The sequence below is a fragment of the Lottia gigantea genome (genome assembly GCF_000327385.1).
Source record: "Lottia gigantea unplaced genomic scaffold LOTGIsca_96, whole genome shotgun sequence".
In the NCBI taxonomy this organism is placed as follows: Eukaryota; Metazoa; Mollusca; class Gastropoda; family Lottiidae; genus Lottia; species Lottia gigantea.
The window spans coordinates 199,582-216,545 of NW_008711113.1; the positions used below are offsets into that span (position 1 = coordinate 199,582).

At 32.9% G+C, this 16,964-nt stretch overlaps 1 protein-coding gene across 1 annotated transcript; it reads left to right on the forward strand.

Annotated features, from left to right (window-relative positions):
* Positions 1 to 623: 623 nt before the first annotated feature.
* Positions 624 to 11,555, forward strand: LOTGIDRAFT_237125 (hypothetical protein; the record flags this gene model as incomplete). Its single annotated transcript, XM_009068910.1, has 14 exons — positions 624 to 636; positions 4,083 to 4,217; positions 6,120 to 6,798; positions 7,164 to 7,326; positions 7,552 to 7,696; positions 7,967 to 8,080; positions 8,418 to 8,554; positions 8,884 to 9,036; positions 9,227 to 9,346; positions 9,723 to 9,790; positions 10,101 to 10,226; positions 10,674 to 10,882; positions 11,171 to 11,253; positions 11,511 to 11,555. The coding sequence occupies 14 exons, from the start codon at positions 624 to 626 to the stop codon at positions 11,553 to 11,555; spliced, it is 2,190 nt and encodes a 729-aa protein (XP_009067158.1).
* Positions 11,556 to 16,964: the final 5,409 nt, after the last annotated feature.

The following is a 16,964-nucleotide window of genomic DNA, read 5'->3' on the forward strand; positions in this document are numbered from 1 at the left end:
TGCTACAGACTGTACTTTAAAGACCCCTCAACAGTCAGAAATCGCAAAAAAGTAGGCTTATGTCACTGTCCAGGAAAAAATTTCCCTCCTTGCATACTGCATGGCATTGTAGGTAGAACCTACGGCAAAGTAGTCTGACAAAAAAATTCAATCCAGAAAAACCACAGACTTCTGAATGAAAATTGGAATGGTGCAAATTGATGTTATCAGTGTCCCCAAAACACATAAAAAGTTTAGAAAACCTCTTCACAATCCCTTTAAGCTGTTCACAGTACAGATCTTTGGGGCATGTAAAATTTCTAGTCTGCCATCCTTTAAGCTGTGCACACCAGACGAGTTATTTGGAGCATGTAAAATTTCTACATGGATTGTTAAGGTGAAGTGTCAAATTGAGACTTGTTTACCCACAGTGAGTGAATGTAAGGAATGTGTAAATAGATATGATATGAATGAACAATTTAGATCAAGTTATTTTAAACTACATGTACCTCTGTCATTGTGATATGTACCTCAGTTTTAGTCAGACATGTTTTTAGAGGCTAGCTTTGTGAAATGTTAGACTAAGGACTATATTATATAAGGATATACTTAATTTGATTTTAAGGATTCATGTGCCATTAACTATGGGTGCCGGAGGTAATTATGAATTTTTGAATTAAGGATACAGTACTTGTTTTAAGGATTGATTTAAGGATTTTTGATGGTCAATTTATTATGGGTGCCGTAGGTAATTATGAAATTTGAATTAAGGATACGGTACTTGTTTTAAGGATTGGTTTAAAGATTTTTGTTGGTCAATTTATTATGAGTGCCAGAGGTAATTATGAATTTTTGAATTAAGGATACGGTACTTGTTTCAAGGATTGATTTAAGGATTTTTGATGGTCAATTTATTATGGGTGCCGGAGGTAATTATGAAATTTTGAATTAAGGATACAGTACTTGTTTTAAGGATTGATTTAAGGATTTTTGATGGTCAATTTATTATGGGTGCCGGAGGTAATTATATAAATTTTTAAATAAAGGATACGGTACTTGTTTCAAGGATTGATTTAACGTTTTTTTAAAACGCTTAGTTGTAGTTGAATTGCAGGAACCAAAGACATTTGATTGAAAATCAAATTTGGTACAAATTGATACTAATAGTGTCCCCGATAAACATAAAAATTTCAAAAAACCTTTTTACAATCACTTTAATGTTCATCAAAAAAAAAGGATGAAAAGTTCTGTAATAAAATTTTTTAATTTTGTGGAAAAAAAAAGAAAAATTCATTTGTATTTAAAGAAAATCTTGATTTAATTTAAGCTTATATTATATGTAAATTAGTAAAATTTGGTGTTTTTTGTTTATTTGAAATATTTGGGTTGAAATGATGAATAGGCTAACCTAAAAAAAAGGAGAGTTATTTAAGTTACAATCCTGTAGAAAGTGATTTATTGAATGTATCAGTGATAAGGTTTATTTAAAGAGATTACCATATAAGGTATGGTTTTAATAAAAAAATGAATAATATTTTGAACTTTTTAGAAAAACTATTTGGTATGTAGGATATTTTGACAATACTCGCTATTATGACAATACTCGCTATTATGACAATACTCACTATTTTGACAATACTCGCTATTATGACAATACTCGCTATTTTGACAATACTCGCTATTATGACAATACTCGCTATTTTGACAATACTCGCTATTTTGCTTGCTATTATGACAATACTCGCTATTTTGACTATACTCGCCATTATGACAATACTCGCTATTTTGACAATTTACTCGCTATTATGACAATACTCGCTAATTATGACCCAAAAAAATGTTATTATAACCTGAATATTTCATACTGGTAATTGTAACTGTACTGCCAAATATTTTTATTAAAAATCACAGCTGCCAGTGGGTGTATATTACCTTGCCTGGCAAGCTATCTTAAGAAGAATATATTGAAATTATATTGCGTTGAAAATAGAAGATGGTCAATGCCATGCAGTATGCAATTAGAGAACTTTTACAGGACAACATCATTACTCTTTTTAAATTTCCAAAACAGAGGTCTAATAGATGACTGGACAGTGTGTGGACAATGACTGGACACTTCTACTAATTAGTATGCACACCTGCTAGTGGTCAATGGTGGTATATACCTCTATTGTCCAGCTGTTGTTTCAAAATATCCATTGTTTAAAATCAAGTGGACACTACATTGCACCTGTCCCAGTCAAGCTTTATGATATGGTTATAGATTTATACTCTTGGAAACCATAGTGATACAATTTTAAATTCAAAAGGATAATTTGAAATTTATACTTAATGGTAGGGTTTTTTTAATATATTTTCTTATATATAACGAGCAATAAACGCAGAAAACAAGTGGATTTTCTATGTCCTGGACAAGTTAAATTAAAAAGTGTCCTTCTTGCTAGGCTCTGTTTTTGGATAAGTATTTATTGGTCTTCATGTATTTAAAGAGATTTTATGAAGTTTTATGTGTATCGGGGACACTGATAACATCAAATTTTCTATTCGATTTTCTATGGCAATCCCACTAAAAAGGAGCATTTTCTGACGTCACTATCACAAAGAGAGCGATATTTTGCAGTAGTGGCATCGTAAAACACTAAGTTTTAATGGAATTGCAGGAACCACAGACGTCTGATTGAAAATTAGAATGGTGCAAATTGATGTTATCAGTGTCCCTGATGCACATAAAGAATTTAGAAAACCTATTTTTTACATTCCCTTTAAGAGAGAGTCAAGCCACATGTACATGCATTATTCAAGAAAAGAATACTCTTTTTTTTTGGAGATAAAATAAATGTCACAGTATGCCCTTGTAAAAGAAATGTAGTATGTTAATTTATGTCAGATATGAAGTAATAAATCTTACTATAGTGAGACAGGGGTCGAGTGTCGTTACTATAAATAACTTGGACTAATATGTTTGGTATTAGTAGGCCAAATGACTTCAAGTCTTTAATTACACCTAGATTTACTTTTGACACTCTTCAGATTTCCTGTCACATTTGTCTACCTGTCATGTCCGTCTGGCTGAGGAAATACTTGGATAATTTATTTCCATTTTTTCGGCTGCGGAATTCAGACTTTTTGGTAATTTTTGGGTTTTATTTCTTTTTAAATCAGACTTACTAAGATTAAAGTTTTAGGTACCCAGTATCAGTATTTAATATTAACTTTTTAGAGTATTTCCTGTCACATTTGTCTACCTGTCATGTCCGTCTGGCTGAGGAAATACTTGGATAATTTATTTCCATTTTTGCGACTACGGAATTTTGACATTTTGGGTAAATTTTTGTTTATTTCTTTTGTTAATTGAGGTTAATAAAGGGTAAAAATTTCAGTATTTTAGTTTCGTTGGCAATTATAACAATATTTTGTCATGACAAGTCATGTTGTTTTTTTTTTTTTAAAAATATTAAAATTTTGTCAGAGTTAGTTTCTTAGCTCTGTCATTTCCGTCTGGCTCAGGAAATAATTTTACGATTTCTTCCATTTTTCGACTGCAGAATTTAGACTCTCTGGGTAATTTTTTTGTTGGTTAATTTTAATTCAGGCCTATTTTCGTTTGGGTCGTTTGGTTGCCTTTCCTGTTTGTTTAGTTCATTAATTTTAGTGTCAAATTAAGCATCTGTTAGATCAATTGGTGTTTCTAATGAATTATCACGTATTCTTAATCATATCATTATGTTCTTACTGCATATAATTAAGAGTTTTAACCAATCATAAATATCCATGCATTTACAGTCTGGATAAACAAAAAAAGACTAATTGACCTTTCTTGATTGGTCACTCATTGGAATTCAACTGGTAATTCTCTTCTAATTTATATAGCTAATTATGAATTAATTATGGACATGTGAGACAAACTGGTATTTTTCCAAGTCATTAGAACACCTCTACTTTCTATTCATATAAGTAGTAACATTTTCATTTTCATCAATGAATTTTAAATTGCTATCTTTCATCATTATGCCATGTTTTTGCAGATTTTTGTTTTAAGATTCTTTTTAGTTAGGTTCTTACATCATATTAAGTTTTGGTTTTTTCAATTTTGTATATTTCAGATACTTTAATACCATGTTGTTATTCAACCAACTGTAGTTATTGTGAATTAGATTATTATCAAGTCTTAGCCATGCAACAACAATATCGTGACCCGCCACCCTACCCTGGTCACTCTAAACAACTCCATCAACCAGGTACGATGGTCTCATTTTTTCTTTTGAAATTGATCGTCTATGTGAAAAATGTTAATGATCGCTAAGATGTTTCTAAATCAGGGACACTGATAGCATCAATTTGCACCATTGCATTTTTCAATCAGACGTCTGTGGTTCCTTCAACTTTCCACAAATAATAACTACCGTATTTGATGATGTCACGAATCGCAATTAAGGCAGGCCCTTCGCGATCAGTGATGTCATCAAACGCTTGAGTTTAAGAGGAATCGCAAGAGCCACAGACGTCTGACTGAAATTGGAAAGGTTCAAATTGATGCTACAAGTGTCCCCAATACACAAAAATAACAAGTTTAGAAAACCTCTTTTAAATCACATTAAAAGGGTAGTAAAGAGTTTTTAGTGTTTAGAAGACAAATATTTAGTTATGTATTATAACCAGTTTGTTTACCTCATGCATAAAGAATGTGTTGTGTTGACTGTATTTTTTGTTGTCATACATGTTATCTATTCATTATGATTCATTATAACACATACCTTTCTTATTACGCAGACTTGACTAAGGGAGATAACTCTGCCTCCGAGACGGCTGTTACTATGGAACAATATCAATGATAGACATGATATCCTAACTTATTGATAATATTTATCATGAATGTATGAAAATTGATGCAAACTCATATAGAAATAGAAAGCTCTTGAAAGGCACAAAACAGAACCTGAAACATGTTGTTACTCAGAGTTCATGCTGTGCAATCTTTAAACAACTGACCTATGTCAGCCTACATCCCTACTCAAATTTGACATAAGTAGTACTTATTCTCTTGTCTGAATTTTGAGACAAGTTTGGATTAAGAAACAACAGTTTTATGGATATAAACACATTTAAACACAACGTTTCATGACACATACGGGTTACGTTACCAGAATGTAATGAAACGTTGTGTTTAAAGGGATACTACGTCTTAGAATACACTGGTCCTATCGCTAGTATTTATGTTCAACAGTGACCATTGGTTAAATAATTATGCATTCCACACTTTATCAAGTTTGAAAAATTGACAATAAAACTATAATCAGAATTTTTTTAAAAAGTGAGCATGCGATGAATCTGTTTAGTTTGAGAAAAATAGAGTCTGGTTAATCAACGCTAAAACAGGAAACTATCATCTTCCAGTGTCTACAAACAAACTTTGCCAATGATTAATATTCGTTGAAAATTGTGTCAGTGGTGGAGTATTCATTCTAAATTATATGAATTGCTTTTTCGCGGAGTTGCTTAATCTCCTACGAGGCATTATTATTCCGTCTTCAAAATATGTGTCTGACAATGTCGAGGTCAGTTCAAGAGTAGAGGTCAAGGACGCAGGAAACCCCACTTGAGAGTTACTGCCCCTTGTGATTACACCGGATTTCCTAGACTCACGATTTGAAAATCGCTTAATGGATGTATTAAGCGTTTTATAATTAATTACTTGATTTTGTGGGTATATCGGATTATAGAGGGATTTTGATGTATAGTTAGGACACCAGGTAAGTCCACTGATGGATATATACTGTTATTGGCCAAATTTGAGCTAAATTGAGATGTATCCCTTTAAATACTAAATAGAAGTTTATAACCATAAAACTGTTGTTTTATAATATGCTGTGATACTTCTAAATATCATATATAAAGATTTGGATTGTTGGGTTAAAGAAGTGTATATTTATTAAAATAGTAAAAACTTGCTTTCATATTTTCTATAATCTAAAATAAAGCTGCATGTATCTTACAATATCTCTCAGTATTTTTTGAAACAAGATATACAAAAAAGGCCAATACAAAAGTCTGTCATTAAATTGGCCTTGGCAAGTCAATAATGCCTAATTAGGCAAATTAGGTACAAATCTATATTCTAATCAGTAACGTTTCCATTTCAGGTGGTCGGCAAAGTTTTTCTGGTAGTGAAACCAGTACAGATGTTTCGGTGTCGTCCATGGAAAATCTGGCAACGTCTATTCGCCAGGAGCCACAGGGAGAGGAAAATCAGTCTCAAAACCTTTATAATCAGATAGATTTGAACAATAGCGATGGAGGCTATAGTATACTCGCCCGTCTGGGTATGCCTCCGTCCAGCCTTTCGGAAACCAAATCAACAAGTGTGCCGGCATATCTAGTGAAAGGACCTTCAGGAGGACAAATGTTTACAACTCATAGTGAACCGGCCTCCGCGTACAATAGTCAAGCGATTCCGCAATGGAAGCAATCAAGTGTTCCTCAGTTAACCGTGCCAAACACGGACTACAACCGGGTACCGGTTTCAACATATCACGGTTCTGGACCGTATGTGAATGCACAACATTGGATCATGGATCCCGTGGAAATAGCACAAAGCCATAAAATGATGCAGTACCTGGCAAATCTCCCCCCTCCCCCGGAATATCCGGGACCCAAATCCGAGCCACCAGTGAAAATAGACACATATCATCATGGGTACGACATGATGGAGAGCGCTAAAGTGGAATTAAGCCGGTCTCAACCGGATCTGTCTCGTTTAACCGAATCTCAACCTAAAACACCTCTCTCTAATCCTGATCTTAAAATACACACGTCCACTAGGTAAGTTGATTTCCATATCCTTGCCACCAAGGTTCAACACGGATATCATTTCGATCTTTGTACGCCATATTCCGACCTCACAGAAACACCCGTTATTCATGTTGCTAAGGTGTCATGGAGTTGCTAGGGTGTTAAGATACAGATTATTTTAAATTTTAATTTAACTTCTGCACTGAATAATTTGTCAGTGACAGGTCACCATTTTTGAACTAAATTGAAGTTTTTAATTTTCTTAAATTCATTGAAAATTAAGATGCTCTCAGATACAGCAATTTGACAGGGATACCAGTTGCATGGCCATCAAATGGTTCCCTTTCATTCATCCAATAATGATATTTCATTCATTTATTCTGTGTATTTTTCAGACCAGAGTCAGCATATGATATGACAGGGGGAAAGATAACAGATATTGATCAAACAGAGATAGTTAACAGAGCTACACAGTTAGTTGAAATGTTATCCAAAGAAAACAGAACTCTGTTAACTCAAATGACTGAATACACCCGCAAAATTGCCAAATTACAAAAAGTAAGTTGAAGAGAAAGCCTTATTGCCTAGCAGATGACAATCGAACTTGTTACCAACTGAGCTATTCTACTGCCACAAAGATTTCATGGAAAGGCTGTTCAATGGCCACTGGTTTAACAATCAAAAGCATTGGAATTTTGTTTACACATGGGAGAGAGTTGAACCTTTGGCACCTAATTACCTAGCAGACGACATTTGACTAAGGTTTCCATTCTTTATTTCCAGTTGGAGTTAGAAATTGAAAAGGTCCATGGTGCTTATGAGTCATTGTCTAAAAGCGCCCAGAAGCGGGAAAGGCTTGACATGGCTTTAAAACAAAAATTAGACGGGGAAATTAAAAAAATCCAAAAGGAGAACAAAGAATTAAAAGGTAAACTTTTTGAATGATTTGATTACTGGCCAATTTTGTTGTGTGAAATGACAAGGCAAACTATTTTATGCTCACTTTTTTTCTGAAATTGAGACCTGTAAGTTTCAACAATGTCCTTAGATATTATTGTGCATTTAAGGTGAGATTCCTTATTTTTTAGTGTCAAATTAAATGAAAATAAGGGAACCCATCTTTAAGAAACTAAAAAAAAATGCACAAATAGTGTCTACAAGATCAATTTCAAATTGTGTTTCTATGATTTTTTTGCAGAAAAATTAGACAAGTGTCAGTCGCCAGAACAAAAAGATTTTGCTAAAGCAGAATCAGATATGAAGGCTAGACTAGCTGAGAAAGATACAACCATAATCAAACTACTCTCTCATAGTAAGTTTTGAAATGTTTCTCACTGGGTAGTGTCTAATGCTTTTGTTTGTGTCACAAAAATCCCAGTGTTGGAGAGGGAAGAAATTTGATTGGCTGGCAGTAACATCAAATGGATGAATGTTCAAGAGCTGTGTCTTAAGACCCTAACAGGAGTGGCTAAATTAAAAAATTAAAAACGAAACAGTCTGGACCTAAATGCATTTGATGGTTAGTTGCAACAATGCTCTGTCCTGGCAAAATTTCCCTCATTTCACACTGCAATGTATTCATCTGTTTTTAATCAAACAACTTTTTTCATGTCTGAGATTATTATTAATGGTGAATTTCTATTTTTTAGATAAAGATTTATTAACATCAAAAGACAAACTAGAAGAACAAGTGAAGAATCTAAAATCTTCCATCACTGAACAACGAGCGCAGATTGATATTCTTGACAACGCATTAACTACAGTACAGGCTAACGTCCAAGAAGAGGTGGGTACATTTTTAGTGGTTGACAAAATTATGGAGGAGGTTATGGGAGTCATGGTAACCAAGGAGCCGATGTAGCTTATTGGGATAGACTTTTGGATTACTCACTAAGTTTAGAGTCTGGGTTAGATTCCTGTTTTCCAACCTTTGGACGTTAGACGGGTCTGACATGGACAAGTTGCTAATCATCCAATGGGACGCAAAAAAACTCAAATATCACCAAATTGCATATTGTATGGCATTGTCAATTTAGTAACACTGTAGATGTAGATCTTAATGACTTTCAAATCCAAATTTCATCAAATCATGAATTTCTTTTAACTCTTCAACAGGGAGGTAAAAAAGAAGTATATAGTAACAGGGTGGATCAGTTACAGAAAGCTTTCACAACGTTACAGACAGTAACAGAACGTCGAGAACAGAAAGAAAAACAACTTCGGGCCAAGTTAGAGAAAGAAATTGAAACTTTACGCAAACAATTAAAGGTAGGTTGAATTTGATTTGAAATGTTGTCGTCTGCCAAAGAAGATTTTAAATTCAGATCTAGCAGATACATTTTTGTAATCAAATTTTTGGAATGATAGACCATTTCAACTTTTGTTGCTATGGTGACTTCACCAACTCAAACTAACATGGTTAAGTCCTATATTTTAAAATGAATTCTATGTTTTTCAGTCTTTGCCTGGTAAAATACGACAGGACAGTAACCCTGAAACTAATGATATCACTTCATTGAAACGTATGGTGAATGAAAAGGATTCGAAAATTTTACAACTTGAAGCTGAACTTGTCAAGGTAAGGCCCCTTTGCTATCAACTTTCACAATTTCACATCGGTCAAGCACTGGCTGTGGCATCGGAATGTTACTTAGGCCTATGTTGAATGAAATTTTCGTCATTCAGCATTCAACAGATTGCAAACATTAAAAGATCCATGAACAATTGGAAAAGAAAGAAGACAAGGCATATGCCACTATATTGACAAAATTTACCTCATTGCAAACTGCATAGCCTTAACAGTCTCTGATTACCATAGTAATCTATAGAAAAGTTGGATATATAACTCTGTTTCATCAAAGAATGGTACATTTGACCATAAATTCATTGTTCTGACTTTTGGTGAAGAGTAGAGCAAGGGGAGGTAACTAATCATGTCATTTTATTATTTTCAGTGGGAACAGAAATGTTTAGAAGAAAGTACAATGAGACAATTAGCTTTAGATGATAACTCTAGACCAAAGTAAGTATTCCGTCATTACGTTTTGGGCAAACTCAAATTTACATTAGAATTTTGATGGCAACAAACTTTAATCTGCATGCTCTTATGTTCAATCAAATCAACTGTAAATGGGTATGGATAATCTGGGAAATATCAATGCCAAGAAGTTTGGACAAGGACCAGCTGGTAAAAGGATTCTCCTGAACCTAAGTTATTATCCTTGTAAAAAAATAAAAATTCTTTGAAACTTTGGTGTAACTGCCAAATTTAATTTTTGAGATTTTTTACTAAGTTCAGGGGCTCTTATTAAGTTTCAGCATTTCTGTTCTAGGTTTGCTGCGATCGAGAAAAGCTCAGTGGAAGCTGAAAGGTTAATCAATGAAGCTAAGGGTGAGAAGTTAAGACATATGGAGGAACTGTATCAAGCTAATAGAAGAGTAGCTGAACTTGAAGCTAGGTAAGATACTATCCAAAAACCTTTAAAAAGGCTCAGTATTGGTCGAACATACATTTTTATGAATTGAACGACATATAGAAGCGAGGAGCACTTATAACAAAACACAAGACAATATTATGGAATATAACACACTTCTTTAATAAGGTTGGGCACATAACGTTTCAACACAATATACACGTGTCGTCATCAGATGTGATGGCAAGAGAATAAAACATAACAAAATATATATTAGGTGAATTGCTAAATGCATGCAGAAATAATGACTTTTATTCTCAAACCAAGATTAGAGCCCACAACCATCATTTACTTGTCGTTATCCAGCAAATGACATCAGGTTAAGATTCCGTGGCTGTAATCGATTGTGCTACAGCCTGCCTCAAAAGTGACCATGGGGCTGATAACATTGTATTGGACTAGCTGTTTATCAATCTTAATGTTTATTTTCAGTGTTCGAACTCTTCAGTCTCAGTTATCAGAAAAGGAAGCTATGGTGAAAGTATACCAGCGTTCACCTCTAACACGGAGTAGCAGTGTTCAGATGCTCTACTGTTCACCCTTACACTCACCCCGCCCTTCCATCCTCTCTCCCTCCTCCTTAACCTCACACCAAGCTAGTCATTCAGATTCTAGCAGTTACATCCGTCATGTCAAAACAGGTTAGTTCTGATTGGTTATTAGATGTTAGGGGAGTGGCTTAAAAAAATTAGTGGAATGGTTAACACAAGTAGTAGGAGGAGCTAATATAAATCATAGGAAAGGCAGATGGCTAATATTGATTACATACGAGTGGTTCTAACAAATTAACACAGAGCTTGGGAGGAGCCAACATACAATATCAAGTGTGATCCGTCCCTAGGAGAAGTATGCTTCACATTAGTGAAATCTCTTTGATCTCTCACCTTCTTGAAATGACCAGGAAAGAATAAATTTGTTTGTTATTTTAGGAAGTGAGAGTGCTCTAGATACTGATAGAAGATTGTCTTTAGAAGATGAACTGAGAGAGAAACTTCATAATATAGAACTTGAGGTAATTGTTTTGAAGGTCTAACCGTGCTCCAAAACCACCAGCAATTTCTGTCTCTCTGGACTCTCCAAGACACTGATGGCATCAATTAAGACCATTTCAATTTGCAGTCAGACGTCAAACTAAGCATTTGATGGCATGTCCAGTAGACTAAGCAATTATAAGCGCACTTTGTGATAGTAATGAGAATTTTACATTTTCAATTTTTGGCTAGAAAAAGATGTTATCTTAATGCTTATTTTCGTACTTTTATTTTGCAGAAGAAAGCAGCAAAAGATCAAGAATGTCGTCTGTGGCATGTTTAAAAATGTGGAATATTTTCGTAACTGTGTGTGCATAGTTCTTTATGTGATAAATATATTCTGATAAGTGTGTGCTAAAATCTGCTATAAGCTGAAAAAGGATTTTTACATATGGATATATTTTTTTTTTCGTTTTTATTTCACATTGTTCTAAGAACAATTTCAAATTTTGCTGCAAAATAATTTTAAAATTTCGGAATGAACGTTTTTGTTCGTGAAACAATTTAAGGGAATATGTAAAATCATTTTCACAAAGTCAAGCTCTCCATTGAAATTCAGCTAAAGGCATACATCTATCTAAATAATTGATCAAGCAAGATCTTAACTAGGTGTATCACTTTTCAGAATAGAAATCTGATGTATAGTTCGTCAACAATTTAATGATAAAAATCGTACTAGTGGAACTTTTAGTATACCTTAATGGTGAAATTAAGTGTTATTGAGAGTTTGGTATTTTGAAAATGAGACCTCGATAATTTTTTCAATGCAAAAGAAAGAATTCTACCTAAGGTTGTTCTTTAACACCCTCCTTGCGTTCATATAAAAAAGATTGTTTTTCACAATAAAATTCGGAACGCAAGTGTGTTATCCAGAAATCCCTCAGTTTTGAAGAGCAAGAATAATAATTTCACTAAAAAAAAAATCTGAAAAAAATGAAATATTGCTTTCTTATCCAGTGATTGGTTAAGAAATTTAAATTTGTTTAAAAGATTGACGTATCAGATGTCGTCAATGCAAACAAATTACTTAAGAGCAAATTTACCCCTGTCTGATTGGTCAAAATATTTAACTTCAAAATCAAATTTAGTGATTGACCAATCAAATAACAGAAACACTCAACACGAAATTAAAAGAAAAACCTTAAAATTTCGAAAGAGTTCTATCTTTTGTTATGAAATGAATAGAGGTACATATCCCTTTAATATATTTGTGTGCAATACTGTAAATATGAATTCATAAGGTGCTATATCATTTTGATTTATCAAAGGTATATGAGCTTGTTTCACCTCAAACCCTTGATACAGGAGACAGATTGGAAAATATGGGCCTTCTGGATCAAGGGTTCTATGTTGAACATGCTCATGTACACTTTGTTAAATCAAGATGGTTTTATGTATAAAGATATATATTTATATTGTGACATATTGGTCTCAAAATATGACAAGGAACAAAGCTTCAACTCTGGCAAAATTTCGGAATATCAGTTTAATTAAAAATGCTTTTAGCCAATCAAAATTTCAGTTAAAGACCAAAGCTCTAATTCGCTAAAAAATTGTAGAATCGAAGTTAAAGCTAACCTGTTCTGGAAATAAAACTAAAGATTACTAGATAAGTTTAAAGCTAACCTGTTCTGGAAATAAAACTAAAGATTACTTGATAAGTTTAAAGCTAACCTGTTCTGGAAATAAAACTAAAGATTACTAGATAAGTTTAAAGCTAACCTGTTCTGGAAATAAAACTAAAGATTACTTGATAAGTTTAAAGCTAACCTGTTCTGGAAATAAAACTAAAGATTACTCGATAAGTTTAAAGCTAACCTGAAAAGCATCAATAAATGAACTTAATATTTAGACGAAAAACAAAAAATTGCTTGATTCATTCAAAGCTAATCTGAAAAAAACAAAAAAAAGAGCTTCATACTTTAAGCTAATCTATTCTGTAAAAAAAAGTAAGTCAGGCTTAAAGCTAACCTGAAATGAGACAAATTTTATAAAAACCTTTTCAACTGCTGACTTATTTCTGTTGATTATTTTGTTGTTTTTTTTGTTGCTAAAAAAATGAGTTCTTGCTTTGAGCTTTTAAGCACAGAGAACAAATTTTGATATATGTCTTCCATTGTTCAAAATTTTGTTTTGAATAATATTTGGTAAAATCTTTGTTTTTGATATATTTTGTTTTGAAAATGAACATAACTTTGTGTTTATATATGACTATAATATATACTGGTTTATTTAGGTGAATTTTGTTAATTTGTATTACCCATTTTGCATACTTTTGGACCTATACATATATTGGAGTGTATTTTGTTCATTTGTAACACCGAATTTGTATATGTGCATGACGTAGACCTACATTTTGACCTGTATATGGTGTATTTGAGTGTATTTTGTGACTTTGTATTACCAATTTTATTCTTATGATATTTTTGCATGCACAGAGACCAATTTTCTGGCCTGTGAACAGTTTATTTGGGTGTATTTTGTGAATTTGTCAAACCGATTTTATATTTGTGCATGCTCAAGGCATCAATGTTTGTTTTGACCCATATTTTGATGTGTACATTTTGAAGCAAATATGCAAAAATTTCAAAAGACCATCTTCAAGGACACGTGTATTTAAAGATTTTTTTTTAAATGCTGCATTAGCTACATTTTGTGCACATGCTTTCTTTTTCTTTATTTTGAAGAGTTACGTACTACTTATTTACCTTCAATATTAGAGAGTAATATTACTTTTGCTGAATTTGTACCTTATTTTATGAAGATCGATAAATAATCTGATATTACTTTGGAGAGCATATTTCTCCTTTCTACCTTAATTTTGAAGAGTAGTATACTTTATCTATCTTTATAAATTGAAGAGTTATATTTTATCTACCTTTATTTTGAAGAGTAGTATACTTTATCTATCTTTATAAATTGAAGAGTTATATTTTATCTACCTTTATTTTGAAGAGTAGTATACTTTGTCTATCTTCTTAAATTGAAGAATGATATTTTATCTACCTTTATTTTGAAGAGTAGTATACTTTATCTATCTTTATAAATTGAAGAGTTATATTTTATCTGCCTTTATTTTGAAGAGTAGTATACTTTATCTATCTTCTTAAATTGAAGAGTTATATTTTATCTGCCTTTATTTTGAAGAGTAGTATACTTTATCTATCTTCATAAATTGAAGAGTTATATTATATCTACCTTTATTTTGAAGAGTGGTATTTACATCAATTATATTGCTTCAATTTTAACCAATTATTTTTTAAGTTTTGTTGACTTTATTTATTTTGTGTCCTTGCTTTGAGGATATCATTCACATTTATTTGCATTTATTCTTTTTGACTCAATTTTATAGTTGATAAAGATACTCATAGAGCCAGTTCTGTAGATTTAGGTGAATGTGCCAGTCATGTCTGATTGGAACTCCAAAATGTCAGTCAGTTCAGTTACTTTGGACATGTACACATTTCCTTAGTAGGAGAATTTCCAATGTTTAGACTGAAATTTTTTTTGAATTAGTTGGCCAGTATCACAAATTCCTACCCCACAATAATTTTAGTGATCCAGTTAATCTTAGTGCTCTGACACATTTAAGCATTTGAAAAGCCTATTTCTGCGATTTTCGAAATGGTAACGATTCAAAGCCTGCCAGCATCTCAAAAAGATGAAATTAGGCTGTGCATTTGCTTAAAATATAACAATGTCTCCTTTGAAAATCTTGTTTGTGTGAAGTTTAGTTTGAACTTGTTATCCTTAGTTTAAACTTTGTTATCCTTGTTATGTTAGTCATGTACAGAAATGATTATATTTTGTTATCATTGCTAAATCATCATTCATCATCATTGATCACAATTCATCATTATCATAATCATTTTTTTAACTTTCATTTTTGAATCATGCTCAGTTTTGCAACTGAATTTGTTAATATTTTGAAAGACATAATAAAAGATATTGAAATACCTAAAACTGTTTTTGACTTTTTATTTTGGTGAGGTGAGGTGTATTTTCACCAACCTCAGTTAGCTAAGGTTGAGATGGTGTTGGATGGCCCAAGCAAAATAGGAGAAAAAGGATATCTTGGGAGGGAGCTGAAGTAGCTCAGTGACTGGCATTTCTTCGATTTATGCTTAGATTTGGATCATACCTTTGGATTTCCACAGTAGTGCTGCAATGGGTCATAAATTGAGGTACTGATTGCCACAGCCTGAATGGGTGAGGTGGGGCACATGGGATTCCAAAAATTGAAAGCCTATACCATTGTCTGGGAAAAATTTTGTTAAATGCAATCTGCAAAGCATTGTCCATCTATTGCTCATTTGTAAAGTATAACGTAAACTCAATTTCCATTTTTGATGAGGCAAAAAAGTAAAATAGACATTATGATCAAAAGGAAAAGTGCTAGTTGACAAGCTCAATCAAAGAATGACATCAGGTTTTCTTGGAAATTGAGCAAACTAGAGCTTGAGCTTGGCTAGCAAATAACATTAATAAATAAATGTGCTTACCTGAGTTTGCTATCCAATATCAAAGGTTTTATATGAGGAACACTATATGGTGCCACTTATTTAGCATCGATTTCACTTTTATATTTAATCCATTGTACAATATATATATATAATATTCCTATTACAACAAATCACTTTGTTTCGTACGTGCATTTCATTAAGTAAAATCCTCATAAATTGATCATATAATAATTTTATTTCTCTCTGGGATAGCTTCAAATGCACGTGTAACCTAGATTGTATGAATAGTTATACACAATCTGTCTCTCGTCAGCGTCTAAAATCAATCCATTGCACTTTGAACGCAATATATACCGACAAAGCGCATTAAGGTCGTACGTGCATTCCAATTTAATAAACCGGTTCTTTATCTTTTATTTTTTTAGTTTAAAAAGAGGCACTATTTGAGTTATAAAGAGTATATTATAAAATTACTCCTGTTATTGAAATGCACGTGCGTTCAAATTCAGTACTACACCTCTCAAATCGAGAGCACAGGTTTTTTATTCGGGGCAAATTTCTTCATTTTGAAATAATCTTATCACTTTTTGAGACACGGGTTGAAAGAAACAAACACAGTTGAATATAATGATAACTATTTGAACTCATATTAGTTAGATGCACGTGCGTTCAAATTCAGTAACTCACTCCTTCAACTACCTAGAAATGCACGTGCGACCTAGTTTTAAGAATAGACAAATGACCCATTTCTCTTCAGGGGTCACATATTGATGACTAATTATATTAACTGCAGGGTGTTGGTCGCTTTCTCGTGGGAGAAGTCGAGAGTAGATATGGCCGCAGCCGGCTTCCATATGGTTGATTTCTTGTGTCTTGTTCAAAAAATAGAATGCACACGACTGTGTAGAACAATGTTTGCGATAAATGCCGCAATATAGATGACAATACTATGGTTGTATGAACTATTGTGTTGATATTTTTGATCAAATTAGTTATTGATTTCTATTCTGTGTCAAATTATGTAAGTCGATATTGTATTGAATAACTCCACGGGAGTGTGGTATCACGGGTTGGACGTCATCTAACCAACTCGTACACCCTTGTTAAATCATGACAAAATACATGGAGAGTTTGAGTGTGTATCTACCTTATATATTGGAACTGTTGAAAACATTAACATGAGAGTGTGAACCTGTGACATCAAGGGTTTGGTGTGATCTATCCAGCTC